This window comes from Molothrus ater, chromosome 6 (assembly GCF_012460135.2).
Source record: "Molothrus ater isolate BHLD 08-10-18 breed brown headed cowbird chromosome 6, BPBGC_Mater_1.1, whole genome shotgun sequence".
NCBI classification, from domain to species: Eukaryota; Metazoa; Chordata; class Aves; order Passeriformes; family Icteridae; genus Molothrus; species Molothrus ater.
Window position 1 is genome coordinate 26,776,873 of NC_050483.2, and position 23,951 is coordinate 26,800,823.

Consider the following 23,951-nt stretch of genomic DNA (forward strand, 5'->3'; position numbering starts at 1 on the left):
CTGGAAAATCAAGAACAGGGAATTTGTGGTAAAAAAATGGAATGGCCTGCACTGTCACAGGACTGCATGGTGTTTCAGTTTGTGAGGGGAAATGCTTAGGTAACTCAGAGGGGAGGAATGGGAGTCCTGGCATCATCTGTAGGGCAGGGAATCAACATTTTGGGGGTAAAATTGAGGAGTTTTATAGCCAATTGATAGTGGGAATTACTGCCACACATATAGCATACATTTCTGGTGGGAAAATCTAAAAGGATCTCTAGGGGGAATAGTTGGTTTTGGGAAAAGGTGGGAAAAATCTGAGGTAACTTGGGAAGGATGGACAGAGAAAATTTTGTTTGAGGTAACTAGGAAGGATGGGCAGAGAAAATTTGACAAAACCTGAGGTAATTTTTAAAGGGCAGAAAGAAAATTTTAACGGTAAAACCTCAGGTAATCAGGGGAGTAAATTAATATTTTTAAAGGCAAAATCTGAGATAATTTTTACAGGACAAATAAGGAACATTTGTGAGGGCAAATCTGAGGCTATAATCATGAGGGGGAAAAAATATTGGACATATTGGAGAAAAAATATTAGATGTATAGGACATAGTGCAGATAAAACCCAAGATAACCATTAGGTGGCATTTTGGTGCTTAAATCAGAGGAAGTATATAGATGTAGATGAAGATATTATGAAGGGAAAATCTGAGGTAATCTCAATGAAATAGAACATTTTGGAATGAAAAATCTGAGGTAATCTTTAAGGACCAGAATGAATACTGAGGGAGAGGTTGGTGACACTAGTGATGATGAGGAGGTGTGAGGGTTACTGAGAGTGTGTGAGGATCTCTGAGGGCAGGTGGATAAGGGCTGTGTTGCTGAGGGGCACCGCAGGGGGTTTTTCCTACCCGGGACGGTGCCCGCGCCACTCAGCACTGAGGGCGGTTACTGGAAGCTGCTGTGGCTGCCGCTAGTGGGCAGCCTCGGCCCTCAGGTCCCCTCAGCCCCGAGGGCGGGACTGCGAAGCCACTGTGGCTGCTGCGAGGGGGCACCCTGGCCCCTTAGAACCCCTCAGCCCTGAGGGCGGTTACTTGAAGCAGCTGTGGTCGCTAGGGGGTGCCCTTGCCCCTCAGATCGCCTCAGCCCTGAGGGCGGTTACTCGAAGCTGCTGTGGCCGCTAGGGGGGCGCCCTTGCCCCTCAGATCGCCTCAGCCCTGACGGCGGTAACTCAAAGCCGCTGTGGCCGCTAGGGGGCGCCCTCACCGCTCAGATCGCCTCAGCCCTGAGGGCGGTTACTCGAAGCCGCTGTGGCCGCTAGGGGGCGCCCTCACCCCTCAGGTCCCCTCAGCCCTGAGGGCGGTTACTCGAAGCCGCTGTGGCCGCTAGGGGGCGCCCTCGCCCCTCAGATCCCCTCAGCCCTGAGGGCAGTTACTCGAAGCTGCTGTGGCTGCTAGGGGGCGCCCTCACCCCTCAGATCCCCTCAGCCCTGAGGGCGGTTACTCGAAGCCGCTGTGGCCGCTAGGGGGCGCCCTCGCCCCTCAGATCCCCTCAGCCCTGAGGGCGGTTACTCGAAGCCGCTGTGGCCGCTAGTGGGCAGCCTCGCCCTCAGATCCCCTCAGCCCTGAGGGCAGTTACTCGAAGCCGCTGTGGCTGCTAGGGGGCGCCCTCACCCCTCAGATCCCCTCAGCGCTGAGGGCGGGAACTTGAAGCCACTGTGGCTGCCGCTCTCGGCGAGGCGTCAGGCGGGGAGCCACCCGCGGGCCGGAAGGTGCCCTCAGGCAGCCCCTGGGGTGAGGCAGAGGAGGAATGGACGGCCCTCACGTGTCTGCACGGTGTTTCGGTTTGCGGGAGGAAGAGATGAGGTAAGCCAGAGGGGAGAAAAAGAACTTCATGGAGGAGGAATGCTGGAATTCTCTGGCATCACCTGGAGAGCACAGAATGAACATTTTGGGGTAAAATTGAGGAGTGTGGGAACAAAAGCTGCAGTAATCTGTGGCAATTGTGTAATGGACATTTTTTGGAAGAAAAACCTATCTCTAGGGGAGAAAATTAGTTTTGGGGAAAGGTCTGAGGTAATTTGGAGAGGTTGGGCAGAGAAAATTTTGTGGTAACACCTGAGGTCATTTTTAATGGCCAGAATGACTATTTTGGGGGTTAAAATGTAAGGTAATCTGCAAGGGACTGACAGAGTACTTGGAAAGAAATCCTGAGGTAATCTGTAAGGACCACAGTGAGCAATGAGGGAGACGTTGCTTTCCAGGTGATGCTGAGGGGATGTGAGAGTCACTGAGGGAATATGAGTGTCAATGACAGAAGATATGTCCCTGAGGGAGTGCCAGGTGTCCCATGTGTCACTGAGGGAGTAACAGGTCACTGAAGGACCGTCTGATTCCCTGGGTGCTGCTGAGGGACCATGAGTGTTCCTGAGGGGAGGTAGATGTGAAGCCTAAAGCTGGGTAAGAAAACAAAGCTCTCCATTCAGAGGGCTACAGAGCAGGTGTTTGTTTATTCAGCTGGGAGTGAGGTGAATCTCTCTTCCAAACCTCACTTGATGTTGTTTTGCCTTCTGTATGATTCTAAAATGTAAAGTCACAGTTACAAGGTATCATTAGGATACTCATATTTGTGTAAAGCTGCGTCATGGTTCTATGAGAGTTTGTTGATTTCACACCTGCATCAGTTTCTTTGTGATCCTCAGTCTTCTGGTGGTCTTTTGATGAAGACTTCTTTAGTCTTCCTTATGTTTGAACTTTTTTACCTCTGTCTTCAGGACATGTCTGGTGCGTCTTGGGTTTTTTCAGTCTATTATGTTTTTAGCTACTTTTGCAGTTTGCAAGATTTATTACGATTTGCTGTTTTGGTCTTGATGGTGCTTGCTATGTCATTGGCTTTGGTGTCTTGCTTGTTTCTCTTGCACATCTTGGTACAATATTACTTGTTACCATTGCTTGATACAATATAACGTGTAGCCTTTTGTTACATACGGCTTAGGATTCAGATGCTGCTTGTGTTCCTCTACGGGGGAATATGAGAGTCATTTGAGGGGAGGCAGGTGCCCCGTGTTCCTCTGAGGGGTCATGAGAGTCACTGAAGGGATGGCAAATGCCCTGCGTGTTGCTGAGAGGGAGGCAGGTGCCTCGGGTGTGGCTGAGGGACCTGTGACAGAGGCATGCGGTGTACCCTGCATGTAACTGAGGTGTTGGCAGATGCCAAGCGTGCCACTGAGGGTGTGTGAGGATCTCTGAGGGGGGATGCGGGTTGCCGGCTGTGCCTGCGGGCACCACAGGGTCCCTGATGGGGATCCGGTTACGCCGTAAAAACGTCCCTCCCTGAGGGTCGGGGGGTGGGCGCGTTCCCTCGTGCGGCCGCCGCCTCCCGAGTGGCACCGCAGGGCGCGATTCCTGCACATGCGCGATGGCCCTGCCCCGCCGCTTCTGTCAGCCACAGAGGCGGGAATTCAAACCTGGTGTGTCTGGCCGGAGCAGCGGCCTCGCACCACGGGCCCCTCAGCGCTGAGGGCGGGTCGCTGGGCGGGGTTACATGCGCGGGCCAGAAGGCGCCCTCGAGCTGCCCTCGGGTGAGACAGAGGAGAAATGGAGGGCCCGCCTGCACGGTGTTTCTGTTTGCCAGGGGTAGAGAGGAGGAAACTCACAGGGGCAGCAAGAACTGCAGAGGGGACCAATGCTGGAATTTCCTGGCTTCACCTGTGGGGCAAGGAGTGAATATTCTTGTGTAAAATTTGGTAGTGTGGGAACAAAAGCTGCGGTAATTTATTGAGGTCATAGAGCAGATATTTTTTTTGCAAGAAAATTACAGGGGATAACTACGGAAGAAAATGGTTTCTGGGGCAAAGTCTGAGGTATTTTGGGGAGGGGGGCAGAGAAAATTTTGTGATAAAACCTGAGGTAATTTAAACAGCTAGGAGGAACATTTTTTATTTGAAATCTCAGTTAATCTGCAATGAAATAAATCAAAGTAAAAAAGGAGTTTCTATGGTAGAGAACTTTAGAGGAGCAAAACCTGTGTTAATCTGTAGGAGATATTTTGGAGGGAAAATCTGAACGAGTGTATGGGGAAGAGAACATTTTTGGGATAAAATCTTAGGTGACGTATAGGACATGGCTAGGGGACGATTTGGGGGGGAAATCAGGGTTTTCTTTTGGGGGGTGCCCAAGTGACTTTCTCTTCAGAAAACCTGAGGTAATCTAGCTAAAACAGCTGGCTAAAAAATTAACGCTTTCTGGACGGGTGAATTTGGGGTATTTTAGAAAGGAAAAATGACCACATTTTAGGGAGAATCTGTTACAACACAGCAGTAGAAGGCAGTATCTCTGATAGACAATCTGGGATGGTTTAAAAGGGAAAGAGGTGATATTTTTAGCTGAAAGCCTCCAAGTTTTTAGAAGGGTATTGTCTTGGGCATAGTGGGAGCTGCAGAAAAAATCTCTTAGAAACTCCTTCTTGATGAATCCTGAGGTGCAGAATACTGCCTCATTGCTTTCTAAACTCCTCAGAGAGGAACTTGGGTAAGGGTAATAGAATCCCACCGTCTACCTTTATCACAGGTTTATGCCTAAGAGGTTTGAAAGATGTAAGTGAATCTTTTTAAAGATTCTTACTCAGAATCAAGCATTGCAAACCACAGTGATTCAGGTAAACTGATGTAATTTATTAAGGTAAAAACAACTCAAAAGTATCGCAATGAAAAGTAATCCCTCTACCATAAAGACGCAATAAAAACTAGCATAGTAAAATGCCCTATCCGAAAGCAGCCCGGATTATATTAAACCTACAGAAAAAAACTAACCAATGAATCCTTATGAAAAACAACCGTACCAAAAAGGGACCAAAAATCTCATTACTAATGTATGAGAGGGAACTGAGGGGTGTCTACACTCAGGGAGGGATCAATCCACACAGCAACCCAAAGAAAATTCTCTTCAAAAAAAAAGGGCAACGAATTCTGGCTGCCTTGCTTAGAGTTCAGCTAGTGAGGCTGTTGGGTGGCAGTTCCCTGCAGGCACAGGGTCTGGAGCTTCTCGGGCCTGAGTGTGTCATCGTGTGTTGGTAGAAGCCGTGGGAGGACGAGGCGAGAGCGGCAGCGTCTTCGAGCTCAAGAGTGGAACGGCGAGGCAAGAGCGAGCCTGGAGCTGAAGAGGGACGCGAGGGGCCCTCTGGGCAAAGGGCTTTTCCAGGCCAGGGCGCCTTCAGGGTGCCGCGGCTGGCTTTGCGCTGGGCGACCTCCCTCTGTGTGCAGGGCTGGTCCTTGCTGTGCTTGGGCCTTTTGCCCTTGTGCTCCTTTGGCTGCCCGGAGAGAGGGGCAAGCCTGTAAAGGAGGCTGAGTGCCCCTGTCTCCGCACCGCAGGGGGGAAACAGAGCTCTCCCGGCCCCCAGCCCAGCTACCCTGTAAGCAGGGCAGGGCTTTACCCCAGGCCTGGCAGCTTTCTGCCTGCTGCTGGCCCCTGGCCAGCGTGACCCCCTGTACTCGGGGCGTGTCACAGCTCGTGTCCCTGGTGCCGGTCCTGAAGCGCTTCAGCGCGTCGGGGCCCCTGTGGCCTTCTCTCAGTGCAAGGGCAGGTCTGATGCTTTCCTCTCCCGCTCAGCATTAGGAATGGCTCCCTAGAGTAGGTTGGCTGCACAGAACTTGCTCCCTCTTCTGGGACTGCCTCCCCCTCCCCTGCCTCCCCCTCCCCTGTCTTCCCCTTAGTTGGTGTGAGTGAGTGAGGAAGTGTGTTTGTGCTTTAGAAACAGAGCAGTGTAGCCTAGACTTCCCAGGAGGGAAAGAGGAGCTCTGTGCAGCCACAGGCGGGTGCCCAAAATGCACGGGTGGGGAAAGCATCCGGCCTCGCCCCTGCTTTCTGAGGACGGCGCGAAGCCGCTTAGCGGCAGCGTGGGCAGCGTGAGCCGCCTGTAGCCAGGGCCAGGGCGTGCGCCCACGCTGCCGGTCGTGCTGGTGAGCTGCCAGCGTGCGGGCCCTGTACTCGGGGCACGTGTCAGGACCTTGGCGGCACCCTTTGTCCCCAGGAGCAGCCCCGCCCAGGTCCCTGTAAGCAGGGCTGGGGAGGCTCCTTTAGCCAGGCAACAGGAAGGAGCGCTCCCAGGCCTTTGCCAGGGGGCAGCTTGCCGAAGTGCTGTGCCGCAGGGCACGCTCCCGCCTTTGGCACTGCTTCGGGCTGGCGCCACAGGGCTGGCGGCCTCGTAGAGGAGGCTCCCGGGGCTTGCAGACGGCTGTGTGGCCGTGCTGCGCTGCGGCCGGGCTCCGGCCTGTCCCTAAGTGGGGCGCAGGCCGGCGCCTGTGCTCCGTAAGCTTGTTGGGGGGTGCCGGGCAGCAGGGGGCGGCCCCGTAAGTGGGGTTCTGTGCGTCCCCTGGCCTCGGCGGGCGGTTGGAGGGACCCCCTGTAATCAGGCGGGTGTCCCTGGCCCCGGTCTTTCAGAGGCGTGGGGCCAGGAGTCATGGGGCCGGGCGTGTGCCCTCCCTGTCCTCAGGGCTGGGCTGGCAGCCCCTCGGGCCCCTCGGCTTTAGGCTGTGAGCTCGACTGCCTGACTCTAGAGTCAGGTTCCTGTTGCCTTGGGGGAAGGCCGAGCTTTGTGGCTCCCTGGGTGTGGACCGGCCTGTAAGCAGGCTGCGGGTCTGGGAGCCTTTGTGCTCCCTTCAGCTGGCAGCCTGTGTGGGGCGCCCGCCCCGTTAGTGGGGAGCGCCCCGCAACTGGAGAGAAGGAGCCTCCATAGGCCCTGGGGACCAGAGCCGCCCTGTAAGTGGGGGCCAGTGCTCTGGAGTCCCGGGCACTTTGCGGTCCAGGCAGCGGCTTGAGCCCCCTGTAAGCAGGGGTGCAGCCTCTTGGCCGCTGCCTTGCGTGCCCAGCTTCATTTGCCCAGAGGGCCCGGCTCCCAGCACGGCGTGGGACGGCGCCGGACGTCGCGACGGTGAGTCAAGCTGAAGTTGGAGGCTTTTGGGCAGCTGGGGGGCTGCGTGGGCGGTGGCCCGAGGGTCAGGCTGTGGGGCTGTTGGGTGGCGGTTCCCTTTGGCAGCTGGTGCTCCTCAGGCCTGATTGTGTCCGGGTCGACGTTTGCAGAAGCCACGGGACAGCGAGGCAAGAGCGAGCCGCAGGAGCGGCCTCTTCGAGCTCAAGAGCGGAACGGCGAGGCAAGAGCAAGCTTCAGCTTTGGCGTCTTTGAGCTCAGGCGTGCAGCAGCCAGGTAAGAGCAGCCGCTTGGAGCTGATGTGTGAGGCTTTTGGGCGGCCGACCAGGACCTGTGGGTGGCTGGTTGGGGGTGTCCCTATGGGGCTGTTGGGTGGCGGTTCCCTGCAGGCACAGGGTCTGGAGCTTCCCGGGCCTGAGTGTGTCGTCGTGCGTTGGCAGAAGCCGTGGGAGGACGAGGCGAGAGCGGCAGCGTCTTCGAGCTCAAGAGTGGAACGGCGAGGCAAGAGCGAGCCTGGAGCTGAAGAGGGACGCGAGGGGCCCTCTGGGCAAAGGGCTTTTCCAGGCCAGGGCGCCTTCAGGGTGCCGCGGCTGGCTTTGCGCTGGGCGACCTCCCTCTGTGTGCAGGGCTGGTCCTTGCTGTGCTTGGGCCTTTTGCCCTTGTGCTCCTTTGGCTGCCCGGAGAGAGGGGCAAGCCTGTAAAGGAGGCTGAGTGCCCCTGTCTCCGCACCGCAGGGGGGAAACAGAGCTCTCCCGGCCCCCAGCCCAGCTACCCTGTAAGCAGGGCAGGGCTTTACCCCAGGCCTGGCAGCTTTCTGCCTGCTGCTGGCCCCTGGCCAGCGTGACCCCCTGTACTCGGGGCGTGTCACAGCTCGTGTCCCTGGTGCCGGTCCTGAAGCGCTTCAGCGCGTCGGGGCCCCTGTGGCCTTCTCTCAGTGCAAGGGCAGGTCTGATGCTTTCCTCTCCCGCTCAGCATTAGGAATGGCTCCCTAGAGTAGGTTGGCTGCACAGAACTTGCTCCCTCTTCTGGGCCTGTCTCCCCCTCCCCTGCCTCCCCCTCCCCTGTCTTCCCCTTAGTTGGTGTGAGTGAGTGAGGAAGTGTGTTTGTGCTTTAGAAACAGAGCAGTGTAGCCTAGACTTCCCAGGAGGGAAAGAGGAGCTCTGTGCAGCCACAGGCGGGTGCCCAAAATGCACGGGTGGGGAAAGCATCCGGCCTCGCCCCTGCTTTCTGAGGACGGCGCGAAGCCGCTTAGCGGCAGCGTGGGCAGCGTGAGCCGCCTGTAGCCAGGGCCAGGGCGTGCGCCCACGCTGCCGGTCGTGCTGGTGAGCTGCCAGCGTGCGGGCCCTGTACTCGGGGCACGTGTCAGGACCTTGGCGGCACCCTTTGTCCCCAGGAGCAGCCCCGCCCAGGTCCCTGTAAGCAGGGCTGGGGAGGCTCCTTTAGCCAGGCAACAGGAAGGAGCGCTCCCAGGCCTTTGCCAGGGGGCAGCTTGCCGAAGTGCTGTGCCGCAGGGCACGCTCCCGCCTTTGGCACTGCTTCGGGCTGGCGCCACAGGGCTGGCGGCCTCGTAGAGGAGGCTCCCGGGGCTTGCAGACGGCTGTGTGGCCGTGCTGCGCTGCGGCCGGGCTCCGGCCTGTCCCTAAGTGGGGCGCAGGCCGGCGCCTGTGCTCCGTAAGCTTGTTGGGGGGTGCCGGGCAGCAGGGGGCGGCCCCGTAAGTGGGGTTCTGTGCGTCCCCTGGCCTCGGCGGGCGGTTGGAGGGACCCCCTGTAATCAGGCGGGTGTCCCTGGCCCCGGTCTTTCAGAGGCGTGGGGCCAGGAGTCATGGGGCCGGGCGTGTGCCCTCCCTGTCCTCAGGGCTGGGCTGGCAGCCCCTCGGGCCCCTCGGCTTTAGGCTGTGAGCTCGACTGCCTGACTCTAGAGTCAGGTTCCTGTTGCCTTGGGGGAAGGCCGAGCTTTGTGGCTCCCTGGGTGTGGACCGGCCTGTAAGCAGGCTGCGGGTCTGGGAGCCTTTGTGCTCCCTTCAGCTGGCAGCCTGTGTGGGGCGCCCGCCCCGTTAGTGGGGAGCGCCCCGCAACTGGAGAGAAGGAGCCTCCATAGGCCCTGGGGACCAGAGCCGCCCTGTAAGTGGGGGCCAGTGCTCTGGAGTCCCGGGCACTTTGCGGTCCAGGCAGCGGCTTGAGCCCCCTGTAAGCAGGGGTGCAGCCTCTTGGCCGCTGCCTTGCGTGCCCAGCTTCATTTGCCCAGAGGGCCCGGCTCCCAGCACGGCGTGGGACGGCGCCGGACGTCGCGACGGTGAGTCAAGCTGAAGTTGGAGGCTTTTGGGCAGCTGGGGGGCTGCGTGGGCGGTGGCCCGAGGGTCAGGCTGTGGGGCTGTTGGGTGGCGGTTCCCTTTGGCAGCTGGTGCTCCTCAGGCCTGATTGTGTCCGGGTCGACGTTTGCAGAAGCCACGGGACAGCGAGGCAAGAGCGAGCCGCAGGAGCGGCCTCTTCGAGCTCAAGAGCGGAACGGCGAGGCAAGAGCAAGCTTCAGCTTTGGCGTCTTTGAGCTCAGGCGTGCAGCAGCCAGGTAAGAGCAGCCGCTTGGAGCTGATGTGTGAGGCTTTTGGGCGGCCGACCAGGACCTGTGGGTGGCTGGTTGGGGGTGTCCCTATGGGGCTGTTGGGTGGCGGTTCCCTGCAGGCACAGGGTCTGGAGCTTCCCGGGCCTGAGTGTGTCGTCGTGCGTTGGCAGAAGCCGTGGGAGGACGAGGCGAGAGCGGCAGCGTCTTCGAGCTCAAGAGTGGAACGGCGAGGCAAGAGCGAGCCTGGAGCTGAAGAGGGACGCGAGGGGCCCTCTGGGCAAAGGGCTTTTCCAGGCCAGGGCGCCTTCAGGGTGCCGCGGCTGGCTTTGCGCTGGGCGACCTCCCTCTGTGTGCAGGGCTGGTCCTTGCTGTGCTTGGGCCTTTTGCCCTTGTGCTCCTTTGGCTGCCCGGAGAGAGGGGCAAGCCTGTAAAGGAGGCTGAGTGCCCCTGTCTCCGCACCGCAGGGGGGAAACAGAGCTCTCCCGGCCCCCAGCCCAGCTACCCTGTAAGCAGGGCAGGGCTTTACCCCAGGCCTGGCAGCTTTCTGCCTGCTGCTGGCCCCTGGCCAGCGTGACCCCCTGTACTCGGGGCGTGTCACAGCTCGTGTCCCTGGTGCCGGTCCTGAAGCGCTTCAGCGCGTCGGGGCCCCTGTGGCCTTCTCTCAGTGCAAGGGCAGGTCTGATGCTTTCCTCTCCCGCTCAGCATTAGGAATGGCTCCCTAGAGTAGGTTGGCTGCACAGAACTTGCTCCCTCTTCTGGGCCTGTCTCCCCCTCCCCTGCCTCCCCCTCCCCTGTCTTCCCCTTAGTTGGTGTGAGTGAGTGAGGAAGTGTGTTTGTGCTTTAGAAACAGAGCAGTGTAGCCTAGACTTCCCAGGAGGGAAAGAGGAGCTCTGTGCAGCCACAGGCGGGTGCCCAAAATGCACGGGTGGGGAAAGCATCCGGCCTCGCCCCTGCTTTCTGAGGACGGCGCGAAGCCGCTTAGGGGCAGCGTGAGCCGCCTGTAGCCAGGGCCAGGGCGTGCGCCCACGCTGCCGGTCGTGCTGGTGAGCTGCCAGCGTGCGGGCCCTGTACTCGGGGCACGTGTCAGGACCTTGGCGGCACCCTTTGTCCCCAGGAGCAGCCCCGCCCAGGTCCCTGTAAGCAGGGCTGGGGAGGCTCCTTTAGCCAGGCAACAGGAAGGAGCGCTCCCAGGCCTTTGCCAGGGGGCAGCTTGCCGAAGTGCTGTGCCGCAGGGCACGCTCCCGCCTTTGGCACTGCTTCGGGCTGGCGCCACAGGGCTGGCGGCCTCGTAGAGGAGGCTCCCGGGGCTTGCAGACGGCTGTGTGGCCGTGCTGCGCTGCGGCCGGGCTCCGGCCTGTCCCTAAGTGGGGCGCAGGCCGGCGCCTGTGCTCCGTAAGCTTGTTGGGGGGTGCCGGGCAGCAGGGGGCGGCCCCGTAAGTGGGGTTCTGTGCGTCCCCTGGCCTCGGCGGGCGGTTGGAGGGACCCCCTGTAATCAGGCGGGTGTCCCTGGCCCCGGTCTTTCAGAGGCGTGGGGCCAGGAGTCATGGGGCCGGGCGTGTGCCCTCCCTGTCCTCAGGGCTGGGCTGGCAGCCCCTCGGGCCCCTCGGCTTTAGGCTGTGAGCTCGACTGCCTGACTCTAGAGTCAGGTTCCTGTTGCCTTGGGGGAAGGCCGAGCTTTGTGGCTCCCTGGGTGTGGACCGGCCTGTAAGCAGGCTGCGGGTCTGGGAGCCTTTGTGCTCCCTTCAGCTGGCAGCCTGTGTGGGGCGCCCGCCCCGTTAGTGGGGAGCGCCCCGCAACTGGAGAGAAGGAGCCTCCATAGGCCCTGGGGACCAGAGCCGCCCTGTAAGTGGGGGCCAGTGCTCTGGAGTCCCGGGCACTTTGCGGTCCAGGCAGCGGCTTGAGCCCCCTGTAAGCAGGGGTGCAGCCTCTTGGCCGCTGCCTTGCGTGCCCAGCTTCATTTGCCCAGAGGGCCCGGCTCCCAGCACGGCGTGGGACGGCGCCGGACGTCGCGACGGTGAGTCAAGCTGAAGTTGGAGGCTTTTGGGCAGCTGGGGGGCTGCGTGGGCGGTGGCCCGAGGGTCAGGCTGTGGGGCTGTTGGGTGGCGGTTCCCTTTGGCAGCTGGTGCTCCTCAGGCCTGATTGTGTCCGGGTCGACGTTTGCAGAAGCCACGGGACAGCGAGGCAAGAGCGAGCCGCAGGAGCGGCCTCTTCGAGCTCAAGAGCGGAACGGCGAGGCAAGAGCAAGCTTCAGCTTTGGCGTCTTTGAGCTCAGGCGTGCAGCAGCCAGGTAAGAGCAGCCGCTTGGAGCTGATGTGTGAGGCTTTTGGGTGGCCGACCAGGACCTGTGGGTGGCTGGTTGGGGGTGTCCCTATGGGGCTGTTGGGTGGCGGTTCCCTGCAGGCACAGGGTCTGGAGCTTCCCGGGCCTGAGTGTGTCGTCGTGCGTTGGCAGAAGCCGTGGGAGGACGAGGCGAGAGCGGCAGCGTCTTCGAGCTCAAGAGTGGAACGGCGAGGCAAGAGCGAGCCTGGAGCTGAAGAGGGACGCGAGGGGCCCTCTGGGCAAAGGGCTTTTCCAGGCCAGGGCGCCTTCAGGGTGCCGCGGCTGGCTTTGCGCTGGGCGACCTCCCTCTGTGTGCAGGGCTGGTCCTTGCTGTGCTTGGGCCTTTTGCCCTTGTGCTCCTTTGGCTGCCCGGAGAGAGGGGCAAGCCTGTAAAGGAGGCTGAGTGCCCCTGTCTCCGCACCGCAGGGGGGAAACAGAGCTCTCCCGGCCCCCAGCCCAGCTACCCTGTAAGCAGGGCAGGGCTTTACCCCAGGCCTGGCAGCTTTCTGCCTGCTGCTGGCCCCTGGCCAGCGTGACCCCCTGTACTCGGGGCGTGTCCCAGCTCGTGTCCCTGGTGCCGGTCCTGAAGCGCTTCAGCGCGTCGGGGCCCCTGTGGCCTTCTCTCAGTGCAAGGGCAGGTCTGATGCTTTCCTCTCCCGCTCAGCATTAGGAATGGCTCCCTAGAGTAGGTTGGCTGCACAGAACTTGCTCCCTCTTCTGGGCCTGTCTCCCCCTCCCCTGCCTCCCCCTCCCCTGTCTTCCCCTTAGTTGGTGTGAGTGAGTGAGGAAGTGTGTTTGTGCTTTAGAAACAGAGCAGTGTAGCCTAGACTTCCCAGGAGGGAAAGAGGAGCTCTGTGCAGCCACAGGCGGGTGCCCAAAATGCACGGGTGGGGAAAGCATCCGGCCTCGCCCCTGCTTTCTGAGGACGGCGCGAAGCCGCTTAGCGGCAGCGTGGGCAGCGTGAGCCGCCTGTAGCCAGGGCCAGGGCGTGCGCCCACGCTGCCGGTCGTGCTGGTGAGCTGCCAGCGTGCGGGCCCTGTACTCGGGGCACGTGTCAGGACCTTGGCGGCACCCTTTGTCCCCAGGAGCAGCCCCGCCCAGGTCCCTGTAAGCAGGGCTGGGGAGGCTCCTTTAGCCAGGCAACAGGAAGGAGCGCTCCCAGGCCTTTGCCAGGGGGCAGCTTGCCGAAGTGCTGTGCCGCAGGGCACGCTCCCGCCTTTGGCACTGCTTCGGGCTGGCGCCACAGGGCTGGCGGCCTCGTAGAGGAGGCTCCCGGGGCTTGCAGACGGCTGTGTGGCCGTGCTGCGCTGCGGCCGGGCTCCGGCCTGTCCCTAAGTGGGGCGCAGGCCGGCGCCTGTGCTCCGTAAGCTTGTTGGGGGGTGCCGGGCAGCAGGGGGCGGCCCCGTAAGTGGGGTTCTGTGCGTCCCCTGGCCTCGGCGGGCGGTTGGAGGGACCCCCTGTAATCAGGCGGGTGTCCCTGGCCCCGGTCTTTCAGAGGCGTGGGGCCAGGAGTCATGGGGCCGGGCGTGTGCCCTCCCTGTCCTCAGGGCTGGGCTGGCAGCCCCTCGGGCCCCTCGGCTTTAGGCTGTGAGCTCGACTGCCTGACTCTAGAGTCAGGTTCCTGTTGCCTTGGGGGAAGGCCGAGCTTTGTGGCTCCCTGGGTGTGGACCGGCCTGTAAGCAGGCTGCGGGTCTGGGAGCCTTTGTGCTCCCTTCAGCTGGCAGCCTGTGTGGGGCGCCCGCCCCGTTAGCGGGGAGCGCCCCGCAACTGGAGAGAAGGAGCCTCCATAGGCCCTGGGGACCAGAGCCGCCCTGTAAGTGGGGGCCAGTGCTCTGGAGTCCCGGGCACTTTGCGGTCCAGGCAGCGGCTTGAGCCCCCTGTAAGCAGGGGTGCAGCCTCTTGGCCGCTGCCTTGCGTGCCCAGCTTCATTTGCCCAGAGGGCCCGGCTCCCAGCACGGCGTGGGACGGCGCCGGACGTCGCGACGGTGAGTCAAGCTGAAGTTGGAGGCTTTTGGGCAGCTGGGGGGCTGCGTGGGCGGTGGCCCGAGGGTCAGGCTGTGGGGCTGTTGGGTGGCGGTTCCCTTTGGCAGCTGGTGCTCCTCAGGCCTGATTGCGTCCGGGTCGACGTTTGCAGAAGCCACGGGACAGCGAGGCAAGAGCGAGCCGCAGGAGCGGCCTCTTCGAGCTCAAGAGCGGAACGGCGAGGCAAGAGCAAGCTTCAGCTTTGGCGTCTTTGAGCTCAGGCGTGCAGCAGCCAGGTAAGAGCAGCCGCTTGGAGCTGATGTGTGAGGCTTTTGGGCGGCCGACCAGGACCTGTGGGTGGCTGGTTGGGGGTGTCCCTATGGGGCTGTTGGGTGGCGGTTCCCTGCAGGCACAGGGTCTGGAGCTTCCCGGGCCTGAGTGTGTCGTCGTGCGTTGGCAGAAGCCGTGGGAGGACGAGGCGAGAGCGTCAGGGTCTTCGAGCTCAAGAGTGGAACGGCGAGGCAAGAGCGAGCCTGGAGCTGAAGAGGGACGCGAGGGGCCCTCTGGGCAAAGGGCTTTTCCAGGCCAGGGCGCCTTCAGGGTGCCGTGGCTGGCTTTGCGCTGGGCGACCTCCCTCTGTGTGCAGGGCTGGTCCTTGCTGTGCTTGGGCCTTTTGCCCTTGTGCTCCTTTGGCTGCCCGGAGAGAGGGGCAAGCCTGTAAAGGAGGCTGAGCGCCCCTGTCTCCGCACCGCAGGGGGGAAACAGAGCTCTCCCGGCCCCCAGCCCAGCTACCCTGTAAGCAGGGCAGGGCTTTACCCCAGGCCTGGCAGCTTTCTGCCTGCTGCTGGCCCCTGGCCAGCGTGACCCCCTGTACTCGGGGCGTGTCACAGCTCGTGTCCCTGGTGCCGGTCCTGAAGCGCTTCAGCGCGTCGGGGCCCCTGTGGCCTTCTCTCAGTGCAAGGGCAGGTCTGATGCTTTCCTCTCCCGCTCAGCATTAGGAATGGCTCCCTAGAGTAGGTTGGCTGCACAGAACTTGCTCCCTCTTCTGGGCCTGTCTCCCCCTCCCCTGCCTCCCCCTCCCCTGTCTTCCCCTTAGTTGGTGTGAGTGAGTGAGGAAGTGTGTTTGTGCTTTAGAAACAGAGCAGTGTAGCCTAGACTTCCCAGGAGGGAAAGAGGAGCTCTGTGCAGCCACAGGCGGGTGCCCAAAATGCACGGGTGGGGAAAGCATCCGGCCTCGCCCCTGCTTTCTGAGGACGGCGCGAAGCCGCTTAGCGGCAGCGTGGGCAGCGTGAGCCGCCTGTAGCCAGGGCCAGGGCGTGCGCCCACGCTGCCGGTCGTGCTGGTGAGCTGCCAGCGTGCGGGCCCTGTACTCGGGGCACGTGTCAGGACCTTGGCGGCACCCTTTGTCCCCAGGAGCAGCCCCGCCCAGGTCCCTGTAAGCAGGGCTGGGGAGGCTCCTTTAGCCAGGCAACAGGAAGGAGCGCTCCCAGGCCTTTGCCAGGGGGCAGCTTGCCGAAGTGCTGTGCCGCAGGGCACGCTCCCGCCTTTGGCACTGCTTCGGGCTGGCGCCACAGGGCTGGCGGCCTCGTAGAGGAGGCTCCCGGGGCTTGCAGACGGCTGTGTGGCCGTGCTGCGCTGCGGCCGGGCTCCGGCCTGTCCCTAAGTGGGGCGCAGGCCGGCGCCTGTGCTCCGTAAGCTTGTTGGGGGGTGCCGGGCAGCAGGGGGCGGCCCCGTAAGTGGGGTTCTGTGCGTCCCCTGGCCTCGGCGGGCGGTTGGAGGGACCCCCTGTAATCAGGCGGGTGTCCCTGGCCCCGGTCTTTCAGAGGCGTGGGGCCAGGAGTCATGGGGCCGGGCGTGTGCCCTCCCTGTCCTCAGGGCTGGGCTGGCAGCCCCTCGGGCCCCTCGGCTTTAGGCTGTGAGCTCGACTGCCTGACTCTAGAGTCAGGTTCCTGTTGCCTTGGGGGAAGGCCGAGCTTTGTGGCTCCCTGGGTGTGGACCGGCCTGTAAGCAGGCTGCGGGTCTGGGAGCCTTTGTGCTCCCTTCAGCTGGCAGCCTGTGTGGGGCGCCCGCCCCGTTAGCGGGGAGCGCCTCGCAACTGGAGAGAAGGAGTCTCCATAGGCCCTGGGGACCAGAGCCGCCCTGTAAGTGGGGGCCAGTGCTCTGGAGTCCCGGGCACTTTGCGGTCCAGGCAGCGGCTTGAGCCCCCTGTAAGCAGGGGTGCAGCCTCTTGGCCGCTGCCTTGCGTGCCCAGCTTCATTTGCCCAGAGGGCCCGGCTCCCAGCACGGCGTGGGACGGCGCCGGACGTCGCGACGGTGAGTCAAGCTGAAGTTGGAGGCTTTTGGGCAGCTGGGGGGCTGCGTGGGCGGTGGCCCGAGGGTCAGGCTGTGGGGCTGTTGGGTGGCGGTTCCCTTTGGCAGCTGGTGCTCCTCAGGCCTGATTGTGTCCGGGTCGACGTTTGCAGAAGCCACGGGACAGCGAGGCAAGAGCGAGCCGCAGGAGCGGCCTCTTCGAGCTCAAGAGCGGAACGGCGAGGCAAGAGCAAGCTTCAGCTTTGGCGTCTTTGAGCTCAGGCGTGCAGCAGCCAGGTAAGAGCAGCCGCTTGGAGCTGATGTGTGAGGCTTTTGGGCGGCCGACCAGGACCTGTGGGTGGCTGGTTGGGGGTGTCCCTATGGGGCTGTTGGGTGGCGGTTCCCTGCAGGCACAGGGTCTGGAGCTTCCCGGGCCTGAGTGTGTCGTCGTGCGTTGGCAGAAGCCGTGGGAGGACGAGGCGAGAGCGGCAGCGTCTTCGAGCTCAAGAGTGGAACGGCGAGGCAAGAGCGAGCCTGGAGCTGAAGAGGGACGCGAGGGGCCCTCTGGGCAAAGGGCTTTTCCAGGCCAGGGCGCCTTCAGGGTGCCGCGGCTGGCTTTGCGCTGGGCGACCTCCCTCTGTGTGCAGGGCTGGTCCTTGCTGTGCTTGGGCCTTTTGCCCTTGTGCTCCTTTGGCTGCCCGGAGAGAGGGGCAAGCCTGTAAAGGAGGCTGAGTGCCCCTGTCTCCGCACCGCAGGGGGGAAACAGAGCTCTCCCGTCCCCCAGCCCAGCTACCCTGTAAGCAGGGCAGGGCTTTACCCCAGGCCTGGCAGCTTTCTGCCTGCTGCTGGCCCCTGGCCAGCGTGACCCCCTGTACTCGGGGCGTGTCACAGCTCGTGTCCCTGGTGCCGGTCCTGAAGCGCTTCAGCGCGTTGGGGCCCCTGTGGCCTTCTCTCAGTGCAAGGGCAGGTCTGATGCTTTCCTCTCCCGCTCAGCATTAGGAATGGCTCCCTAGAGTAGGTTGGCTGCACAGAACTTGCTCCCTCTTCTGGGACTGCCTCCCCCTCCCCTGCCTCCCCCTCCCCTGTCTTCCCCTTAGTTGGTGTGAGTGAGTGAGGAAGTGTGTTTGTGCTTTAGAAACAGAGCAGTGTAGCCTAGACTTCCCAGGAGGGAAAGAGGAGCTCTGTGCAGCCACAGGCGGGTGCCCAAAATGCACGGGTGGGGAAAGCATCCGGCCTCGCCCCTGCTTTCTGAGGACGGCGCGAAGCCGCTTAGCGGCAGCGTGGGCAGCGTGAGCCGCCTGTAGCCAGGGCCAGGGCGTGCGCCCACGCTGCCGGTCGTGCTGGTGAGCTGCCAGCGTGCGGGCCCTGTACTCGGGGCACGTGTCAGGACCTTGGCGGCACCCTTTGTCCCCAGGAGCAGCCCCGCCCAGGTCCCTGTAAGCAGGGCTGGGGAGGCTCCTTTAGCCAGGCAACAGGAAGGAGCGCTCCCAGGCCTTTGCCAGGGGGCAGCTTGCCGAAGTGCTGTGCCGCAGGGCACGCTCCCGCCTTTGGCACTGCTTCGGGCTGGCGCCACAGGGCTGGCGGCCTCGTAGAGGAGGCTCCCGGGGCTTGCAGACGGCTGTGTGGCCGTGCTGCGCTGCGGCCGGGCTCCGGCCTGTCCCTAAGTGGGGCGCAGGCCGGCGCCTGTGCTCCGTAAGCTTGTTGGGGGGTGCCGGGCAGCAGGGGGCGGCCCCGTAAGTGGGGTTCTGTGCGTCCCCTGGCCTCGGCGGGCGGTTGGAGGGACCCCCTGTAATCAGGCGGGTGTCCCTGGCCCCGGTCTTTCAGAGGCGTGGGGCCAGGAGTCATGGGGCCGGGCGTGTGCCCTCCCTGTCCTCAGGGCTGGGCTGGCAGCCCCTCGGGCCCCTCGGCTTTAGGCTGTGAGCTCGACTGCCTGACTCTAGAGTCAGGTTCCTGTTGCCTTGGGGGAAGGCCGAGCTTTGTGGCTCCCTGGGTGTGGACCGGCCTGTAAGCAGGCTGCGGGTCTGGGAGCCTTTGTGCTCCCTTCAGCTGGCAGCCTGTGTGGGGCGCCCGCCCCGTTAGCGGGGAGCGCCCCGCAACTGGAGAGAAGGAGCCTCCATAGGCCCTGGGGACCAGAGCCGCCCTGTAAGTGGGGGCCAGTGCTCTGGAGTCCCGGGCACTTTGCGGTCCAGGCAGCGGCTTGAGCCCCCTGTAAGCAGGGGTGCAGCCTCTTGGCCGCTGCCTTGCGTGCCCAGCTTCATTTGCCCAGAGGGCCCGGCTCCCAGCACGGCGTGGGACGGCGCCGGACGTCGCGACGGTGAGTCAAGCTGAAGTTGGAGGCTTTTGGGCAGCTGGGGGGCTGCGTGGGCGGTGGCCCGAGGGTCAGGCTGTGGGGCTGTTGGGTGGCGGTTCCCTTTGGCAGCTGGTGCTCCTCAGGCCTGATTGTGTCCGGGTCGACGTTTGCAGAAGCCACGGGACAGCGAGGCAAGAGCGAGCCGCAGGAGCGGCCTCTTCGAGCTCAAGAGCGGAACGGCGAGGCAAGAGCAAGCTTCAGCTTTGGCGTCTTTGAGCTCAGGCGTGCAGCAGCCAGGTAAGAGCAGCCGCTTGGAGCTGATGTGTGAGGCTTTTGGGCGGCCGACCAGGACCTGTGGGTGGCTGGTTGGGGGTGTCCCTATGGGGCTGTTGGGTGGCGGTTCCCTGCAGGCACAGGGTCTGGAGCTTCCCGGGCCTGAGTGTGTCGTCGTGCGTTGGCAGAAGCCGTGGGAGGACGAGGCGAGAGCGGCAGCGTCTTCGAGCTCAAGAGTGGAACGGCGAGGCAAGAGCGAGCCTGGAGCTGAAGAGGGACGCGAGGGGCCCTCTGGGCAAAGGGCTTTTCCAGGCCAGGGCGCCTTCAGGGTGCCGCGGCTGGCTTTGCGCTGGGCGACCTCCCTCTGTGTGCAGGGCTGGTCCTTGCTGTGCTTGGGCCTTTTGCCCTTGTGCTCCTTTGGCTGCCCGGAGAGAGGGGCAAGCCTGTAAAGGAGGCTGAGTGCCCCTGTCTCCGCACCGCAGGGGGGAAACAGAGCTCTCCCGGCCCCCAGCCCAGCTACCCTGTAAGCAGGGCAGGGCTTTACCCCAGGCCTGGCAGCTTTCTGCCTGCTGCTGGCCCCTGGCCAGCGTGACCCCCTGTACTCGGGGCGTGTCACAGCTCGTGTCCCTGGTGCCGGTCCTGAAGCGCTTCAGCGCGTCGGGGCCCCTGTGGCCTTCTCTCAGTGCAAGGGCAGGTCTGATGCTTTCCTCTCCCGCTCAGCATTAGGAATGGCTCCCTAGAGTAGGTTGGCTGCACAGAACTTGCTCCCTCTTCTGGGACTGTCTCCCCCTCCCCTGCCTCCCCCTCCCCTGTCTTCCCCTTAGTTGGTGTGAGTGAGTGAGGAAGTGTGTTTGTGCTTTAGAAACAGAGCAGTGTAGCCTAGACTTCCCAGGAGGGAAAGAGGAGCTCTGTGCAGCCACAGGCGGGTGCCCAAAATGCACGGGTGGGGAAAGCATCCGGCCTCGCCCCTGCTTTCTGAGGACGGCGCGAAGCCGCTTAGCGGCAGCGTGGGCAGCGTGAGCCGCCTGTAGCCAGGGCCAGGGCGTGCGCCCACGCTGCCGGTCGTGCTGGTGAGCTGCCAGCGTGCGGGCCCTGTACTCGGGGCACGTGTCAGGACCTTGGCGGCACCCTTTGTCCCCAGGAGCAGCCCCGCCCAGGTCCCTGTAAGCAGGGCTGGGGAGGCTCCTTTAGCCAGGCAACAGGAAGGAGCGCTCCCAGGCCTTTGCCAGGGGGCAGCTTGCCGAAGTGCTGTGCCGCAGGGCACGCTCCCGCCTTTGGCACTGCTTCGGGCTGGCGCCACAGGGCTGGCGGCCTCGTAGAGGAGGCTCCCGGGGCTTGCAGACGGCTGTGTGGCCGTGCTGCACTGCGGCCGGGCTCCGGCCTGTCCCTAAGTGGGGCGCAGGCCGGCGCCTGTGCTCCGTAAGCTTGTTCGGGGGTGCCGGGCAGCAGGGGGCGGCCCCGTAAGTGGGGTTCTGTGCGTCCCCTGGCCTCGGCGGGCGGTTGGAGGGACCCCCTGTAATCAGGCGGGTGTCCCTGGCCCCGGTCTTTCAGAGGCGTGGGGCCAGGAGTCATGGGGCCGGGCGTGTGCCCTCCCTGTCCTCAGGGCTGGGCTGGCAGCCCCTCGGGCCCCTCGGCTTTAGGCTGTGAGCTCGACTGCCTGACTCTAGAGTCAGGTTCCTGTTGCCTTGGGGGAAGGCCGAGCTTTGTGGCTCCCTGGGTGTGGACCGGCCTGTAAGCAGGCTGCGGGTCTGGGAGCCTTTGTGCTCCCTTCAGCTGGCAGCCTGTGTGGGGCGCCCGCCCCGTTAGCGGGGAGCGCCCCGCAACTGGAGAGAAGGAGCCTCCATAGGCCCTGGGGACCAGAGCCGCCCTGTAAGTGGGGGCCAGTGCTCTGGAGTCCCGGGCACTTTGCGGTCCAGGCAGCGGCTTGAGCCCCCTGTAAGCAGGGGTGCAGCCTCTTGGCCGCTGCCTTGCGTGCCCAGCTTCATTTGCCCAGAGGGCCCGGCTCCCAGCACGGCGTGGGACGGCGCCGGACGTCGCGACGGTGAGTCAAGCTGAAGTTGGAGGCTTTTGGGCAGCTGGGGGGCTGCGTGGGCGGTGGCCCGAGGGTCAGGCTGTGGGGCTGTTGGGTGGCGGTTCCCTTTGGCAGCTGGTGCTCCTCAGGCCTGATTGCGTCCGGGTCGACGTTTGCAGAAGCCACGGGACAGCGAGGCAAGAGCGAGCCGCAGGAGCGGCCTCTTCGAGCTCAAGAGCGGAACGGCGAGGCAAGAGCAAGCTTCAGCTTTGGCGTCTTTGAGCTCAGGCGTGCAGCAGCCAGGTAAGAGCAGCCGCTTGGAGCTGATGTGTGAGGCTTTTGGGCGGCCGACCAGGACCTGTGGGTGGCTGGTTGGGGGTGTCCCTATGGGGCTGTTGGGTGGCGGTTCCCTGCAGGCACAGGGTCTGGAGCTTCCCGGGCCTGAGTGTGTCGTCGTGCGTTGGCAGAAGCCGTGGGAGGACGAGGCGAGAGCGGCAGCGTCTTCGAGCTCAAGAGTGGAACGGCGAGGCAAGAGCGAGCCTGGAGCTGAAGAGGGACGCGAGGGGCCCTCTGGGCAAAGGGCTTTTCCAGGCCAGGGCGCCTTCAGGGTGCCGCGGCTGGCTTTGCGCTGGGCGACCTCCCTCTGTGTGCAGGGCTGGTCCTTGCTGTGCTTGGGCCTTTTGCCCTTGTGCTCCTTTGGCTGCCCGGAGAGAGGGGCAAGCCTGTAAAGGAGGCTGAGTGCCCCTGTCTCCGCACCGCAGGGGGGAAACAGAGCTCTCCCGGCCCCCAGCCCAGCTACCCTGTAAGCAGGGCAGGGCTTTACCCCAGGCCTGGCAGCTTTCTGCCTGCTGCTGGCCCCTGGCCAGCGTGACCCCCTGTACTCGGGGCGTGTCACAGCTCGTGTCCCTGGTGCCGGTCCTGAAGCGCTTCAGCGCGTCGGGGCCCCTGTGGCCTTCTCTCAGTGCAAGGGCAGGTCTGATGCTTTCCTCTCCCGCTCAGCATTAGGAATGGCTCCCTAGAGTAGGTTGGCTGCACAGAACTTGCTCCCTCTTCTGGGCCTGTCTCCCCCTCCCCTGCCTCCCCCTCCCCTGTCTTCCCCTTAGTTGGTGTGAGTGAGTGAGGAAGTGTGTTTGTGCTTTAGAAACAGAGCAGTGTAGCCTAGACTTCCCAGGAGGGAAAGAGGAGCTCTGTGCAGCCACAGGCGGGTGCCCAAAATGCACGGGTGGGGAAAGCATCCGGCCTCGCCCCTGCTTTCTGAGGACGGCGCGAAGCCGCTTAGCGGCAGCGTGGGCAGCGTGAGCCGCCTGTAGCCAGGGCCAGGGCGTGCGCCCACGCTGCCGGTCGTGCTGGTGAGCTGCCAGCGTGCGGGCCCTGTACTCGGGGCACGTGTCAGGACCTTGGCGGCACCCTTTGTCCCCAGGAGCAGCCCCGCCCAGGTCCCTGTAAGCAGGGCTGGGGAGGCTCCTTTAGCCAGGCAACAGGAAGGAGCGCTCCCAGGCCTTTGCCAGGGGGCAGCTTGCCGAAGTGCTGTGCCGCAGGGCACGCTCCCGCCTTTGGCACTGCTTCGGGCTGGCGCCACAGGGCTGGCGGCCTCGTAGAGGAGGCTCCCGGGGCTTGCAGACGGCTGTGTGGCCGTGCTGCGCTGCGGCCGGGCTCCGGCCTGTCCCTAAGTGGGGCGCAGGCCGGCGCCTGTGCTCCGTAAGCTTGTTGGGGGGTGCCGGGCAGCAGGGGGCGGCCCCGTAAGTGGGGTTCTGTGCGTCCCCTGGCCTCGGCGGGGGGTTGGAGGGACCCCCTGTAATCCGGTGGGTGTCTCTGGCCCCAGTCTTTCACAGGCCTGGGGCTGGTACAACTGCGGCCCCCTTTGCGCAGCCAATTGGCCAAGCTTTGGGATTGGCACTGGAGTCCCTGTTTTCTACAAGCTTCTGAGGGTCCGATCCCATGCAGGGTCCGCACTGGCCCTGGGCGCTTGCTTCCTCAGGGCCGCTGCCTGCGGCAGGTGGGTCCTCGTTGTGGTGCTACCTCCACTTCACCAGCCGGCGCTCGGCTCCTGTCCCCACCCTGGCGGGCTGCATGGGGCGCCACGGTCTGCCTTGCCACGGTTGGGGCTGAGGAAGGAGAGTTCGGGGCAGGCCGGGCGGGTGTGTGCCTCTTTGGGGCATAGCAGTGCTGTCACCCTTGGGCTCAGCGACAGTAGGAAATGGTGGATGTCATGTGTTCCATGCCTGGGTGAGTACGGCATTCGAAACAGAGTCTCACTGCAGGCATGACTATCGAGGCTTCTGTGGGCACGCAGCGGGCCCTCCTCGGTGGGTGCCATCATTGCAGAGCAGCCCATAGGACGCATTTGCAGGCCACAGTGCCAACCCAGTGGCTGAGTCCTCCTGGCAGACCGGCACCTTATGTCTATATGTCTATACATAGACTGAAATCTGTGTATACAATAGAACAATATAAGTTTAATAATTAATGTGAAAGTTTTATAACAATAGAACATAAAAACATGTTCATCTCGGATGTATGGTCAGAGTCAGATTTGGGTTGAATACCCTTGACACCCAGAGCTCTTTAATAAAAGCACCGACATGTGATCATTTTCGGGGCTATATGTGTCCGAACACTGTGACGTGATTAACAATGTGGAAGAACTTCTGAACTGTACTGTTATTTTCTTCAAATCAACATGTATGGCAATAGATGACCCATCCTGCAAAGTCCAGACTCATTGGTTTCAAACGCTTCCATTGGAACCTCCTTGCATGGACTTTGGGGTCTTGGTGGTACTTATTTATTTCTGTATGAGTCAGAAGTTCTGAATAATGTTTCTGCTTAGTTGACTACGGAAGACAAAGCTCCAAAAAAATTTCTGGGGATTCACATGTCAGGAAAAAGAAGGGAGAGACAGAAAGAAAAAATAAAAGGAGGATATGGATAGCAGGATGACCAGACCTTAGAAATGGAAAATTCACAGGTTTGGTTAGTCAGTGAATTGACGTACACCGTATCCTAGAATTGAAAAACCGTTGAAAATTTTAACTAAAATTAGTACATAAATGGAGGCAGAAACAATGCTTTCACGGAAGAGTAGAAAGGTAAAAACATTTCATAAGCTCACATTTCTGGCAAAAGTCAAGGAGCAATGGAAGTATCAGACAAAGATAAGAAAGCTCTTACCAAGTTTTGTAGATGTTTAAACAAGTATCTAGTTAATAGCAAATGACAAATCACAGACCTTGAGACATTTAGCCCCTTTTCCAACTGTCTCTACAACACTCCTGGCCAGTGTTAATCAACCTGTTGTAAAAGTACTTGGATGATGCAAATCAAGGAGTTTCTTAGGGGCTGTTTTG

General features: G+C 62.1%; 1 protein-coding gene across 1 annotated transcript; it reads left to right on the forward strand.

Annotated features, from left to right (window-relative positions):
• The first annotated feature begins 6,432 nt into the window (after positions 1–6,432).
• Positions 6,433–22,871, forward strand: LOC118687334 (uncharacterized). The gene is made up of 30 exons (XM_054515224.1): positions 6,433–6,530; positions 6,779–6,903; positions 7,053–7,176; positions 7,341–7,447; positions 8,412–8,571; positions 9,069–9,193; positions 9,343–9,466; positions 9,631–9,737; positions 10,693–10,852; positions 11,350–11,474; positions 11,624–11,747; positions 11,912–12,018; positions 12,983–13,142; positions 13,640–13,764; positions 13,914–14,037; positions 14,202–14,308; positions 15,273–15,432; positions 15,930–16,054; positions 16,204–16,327; positions 16,492–16,598; positions 17,563–17,722; positions 18,220–18,344; positions 18,494–18,617; positions 18,782–18,922; positions 19,853–20,053; positions 20,510–20,634; positions 20,784–20,907; positions 21,072–21,178; positions 22,143–22,302; positions 22,427–22,871. The coding sequence occupies exons 1-30, from the start codon at positions 6,433–6,435 to the stop codon at positions 22,869–22,871; spliced, it is 4,230 nt and encodes a 1,409-aa protein (XP_054371199.1).
• Positions 22,872–23,951: the final 1,080 nt, after the last annotated feature.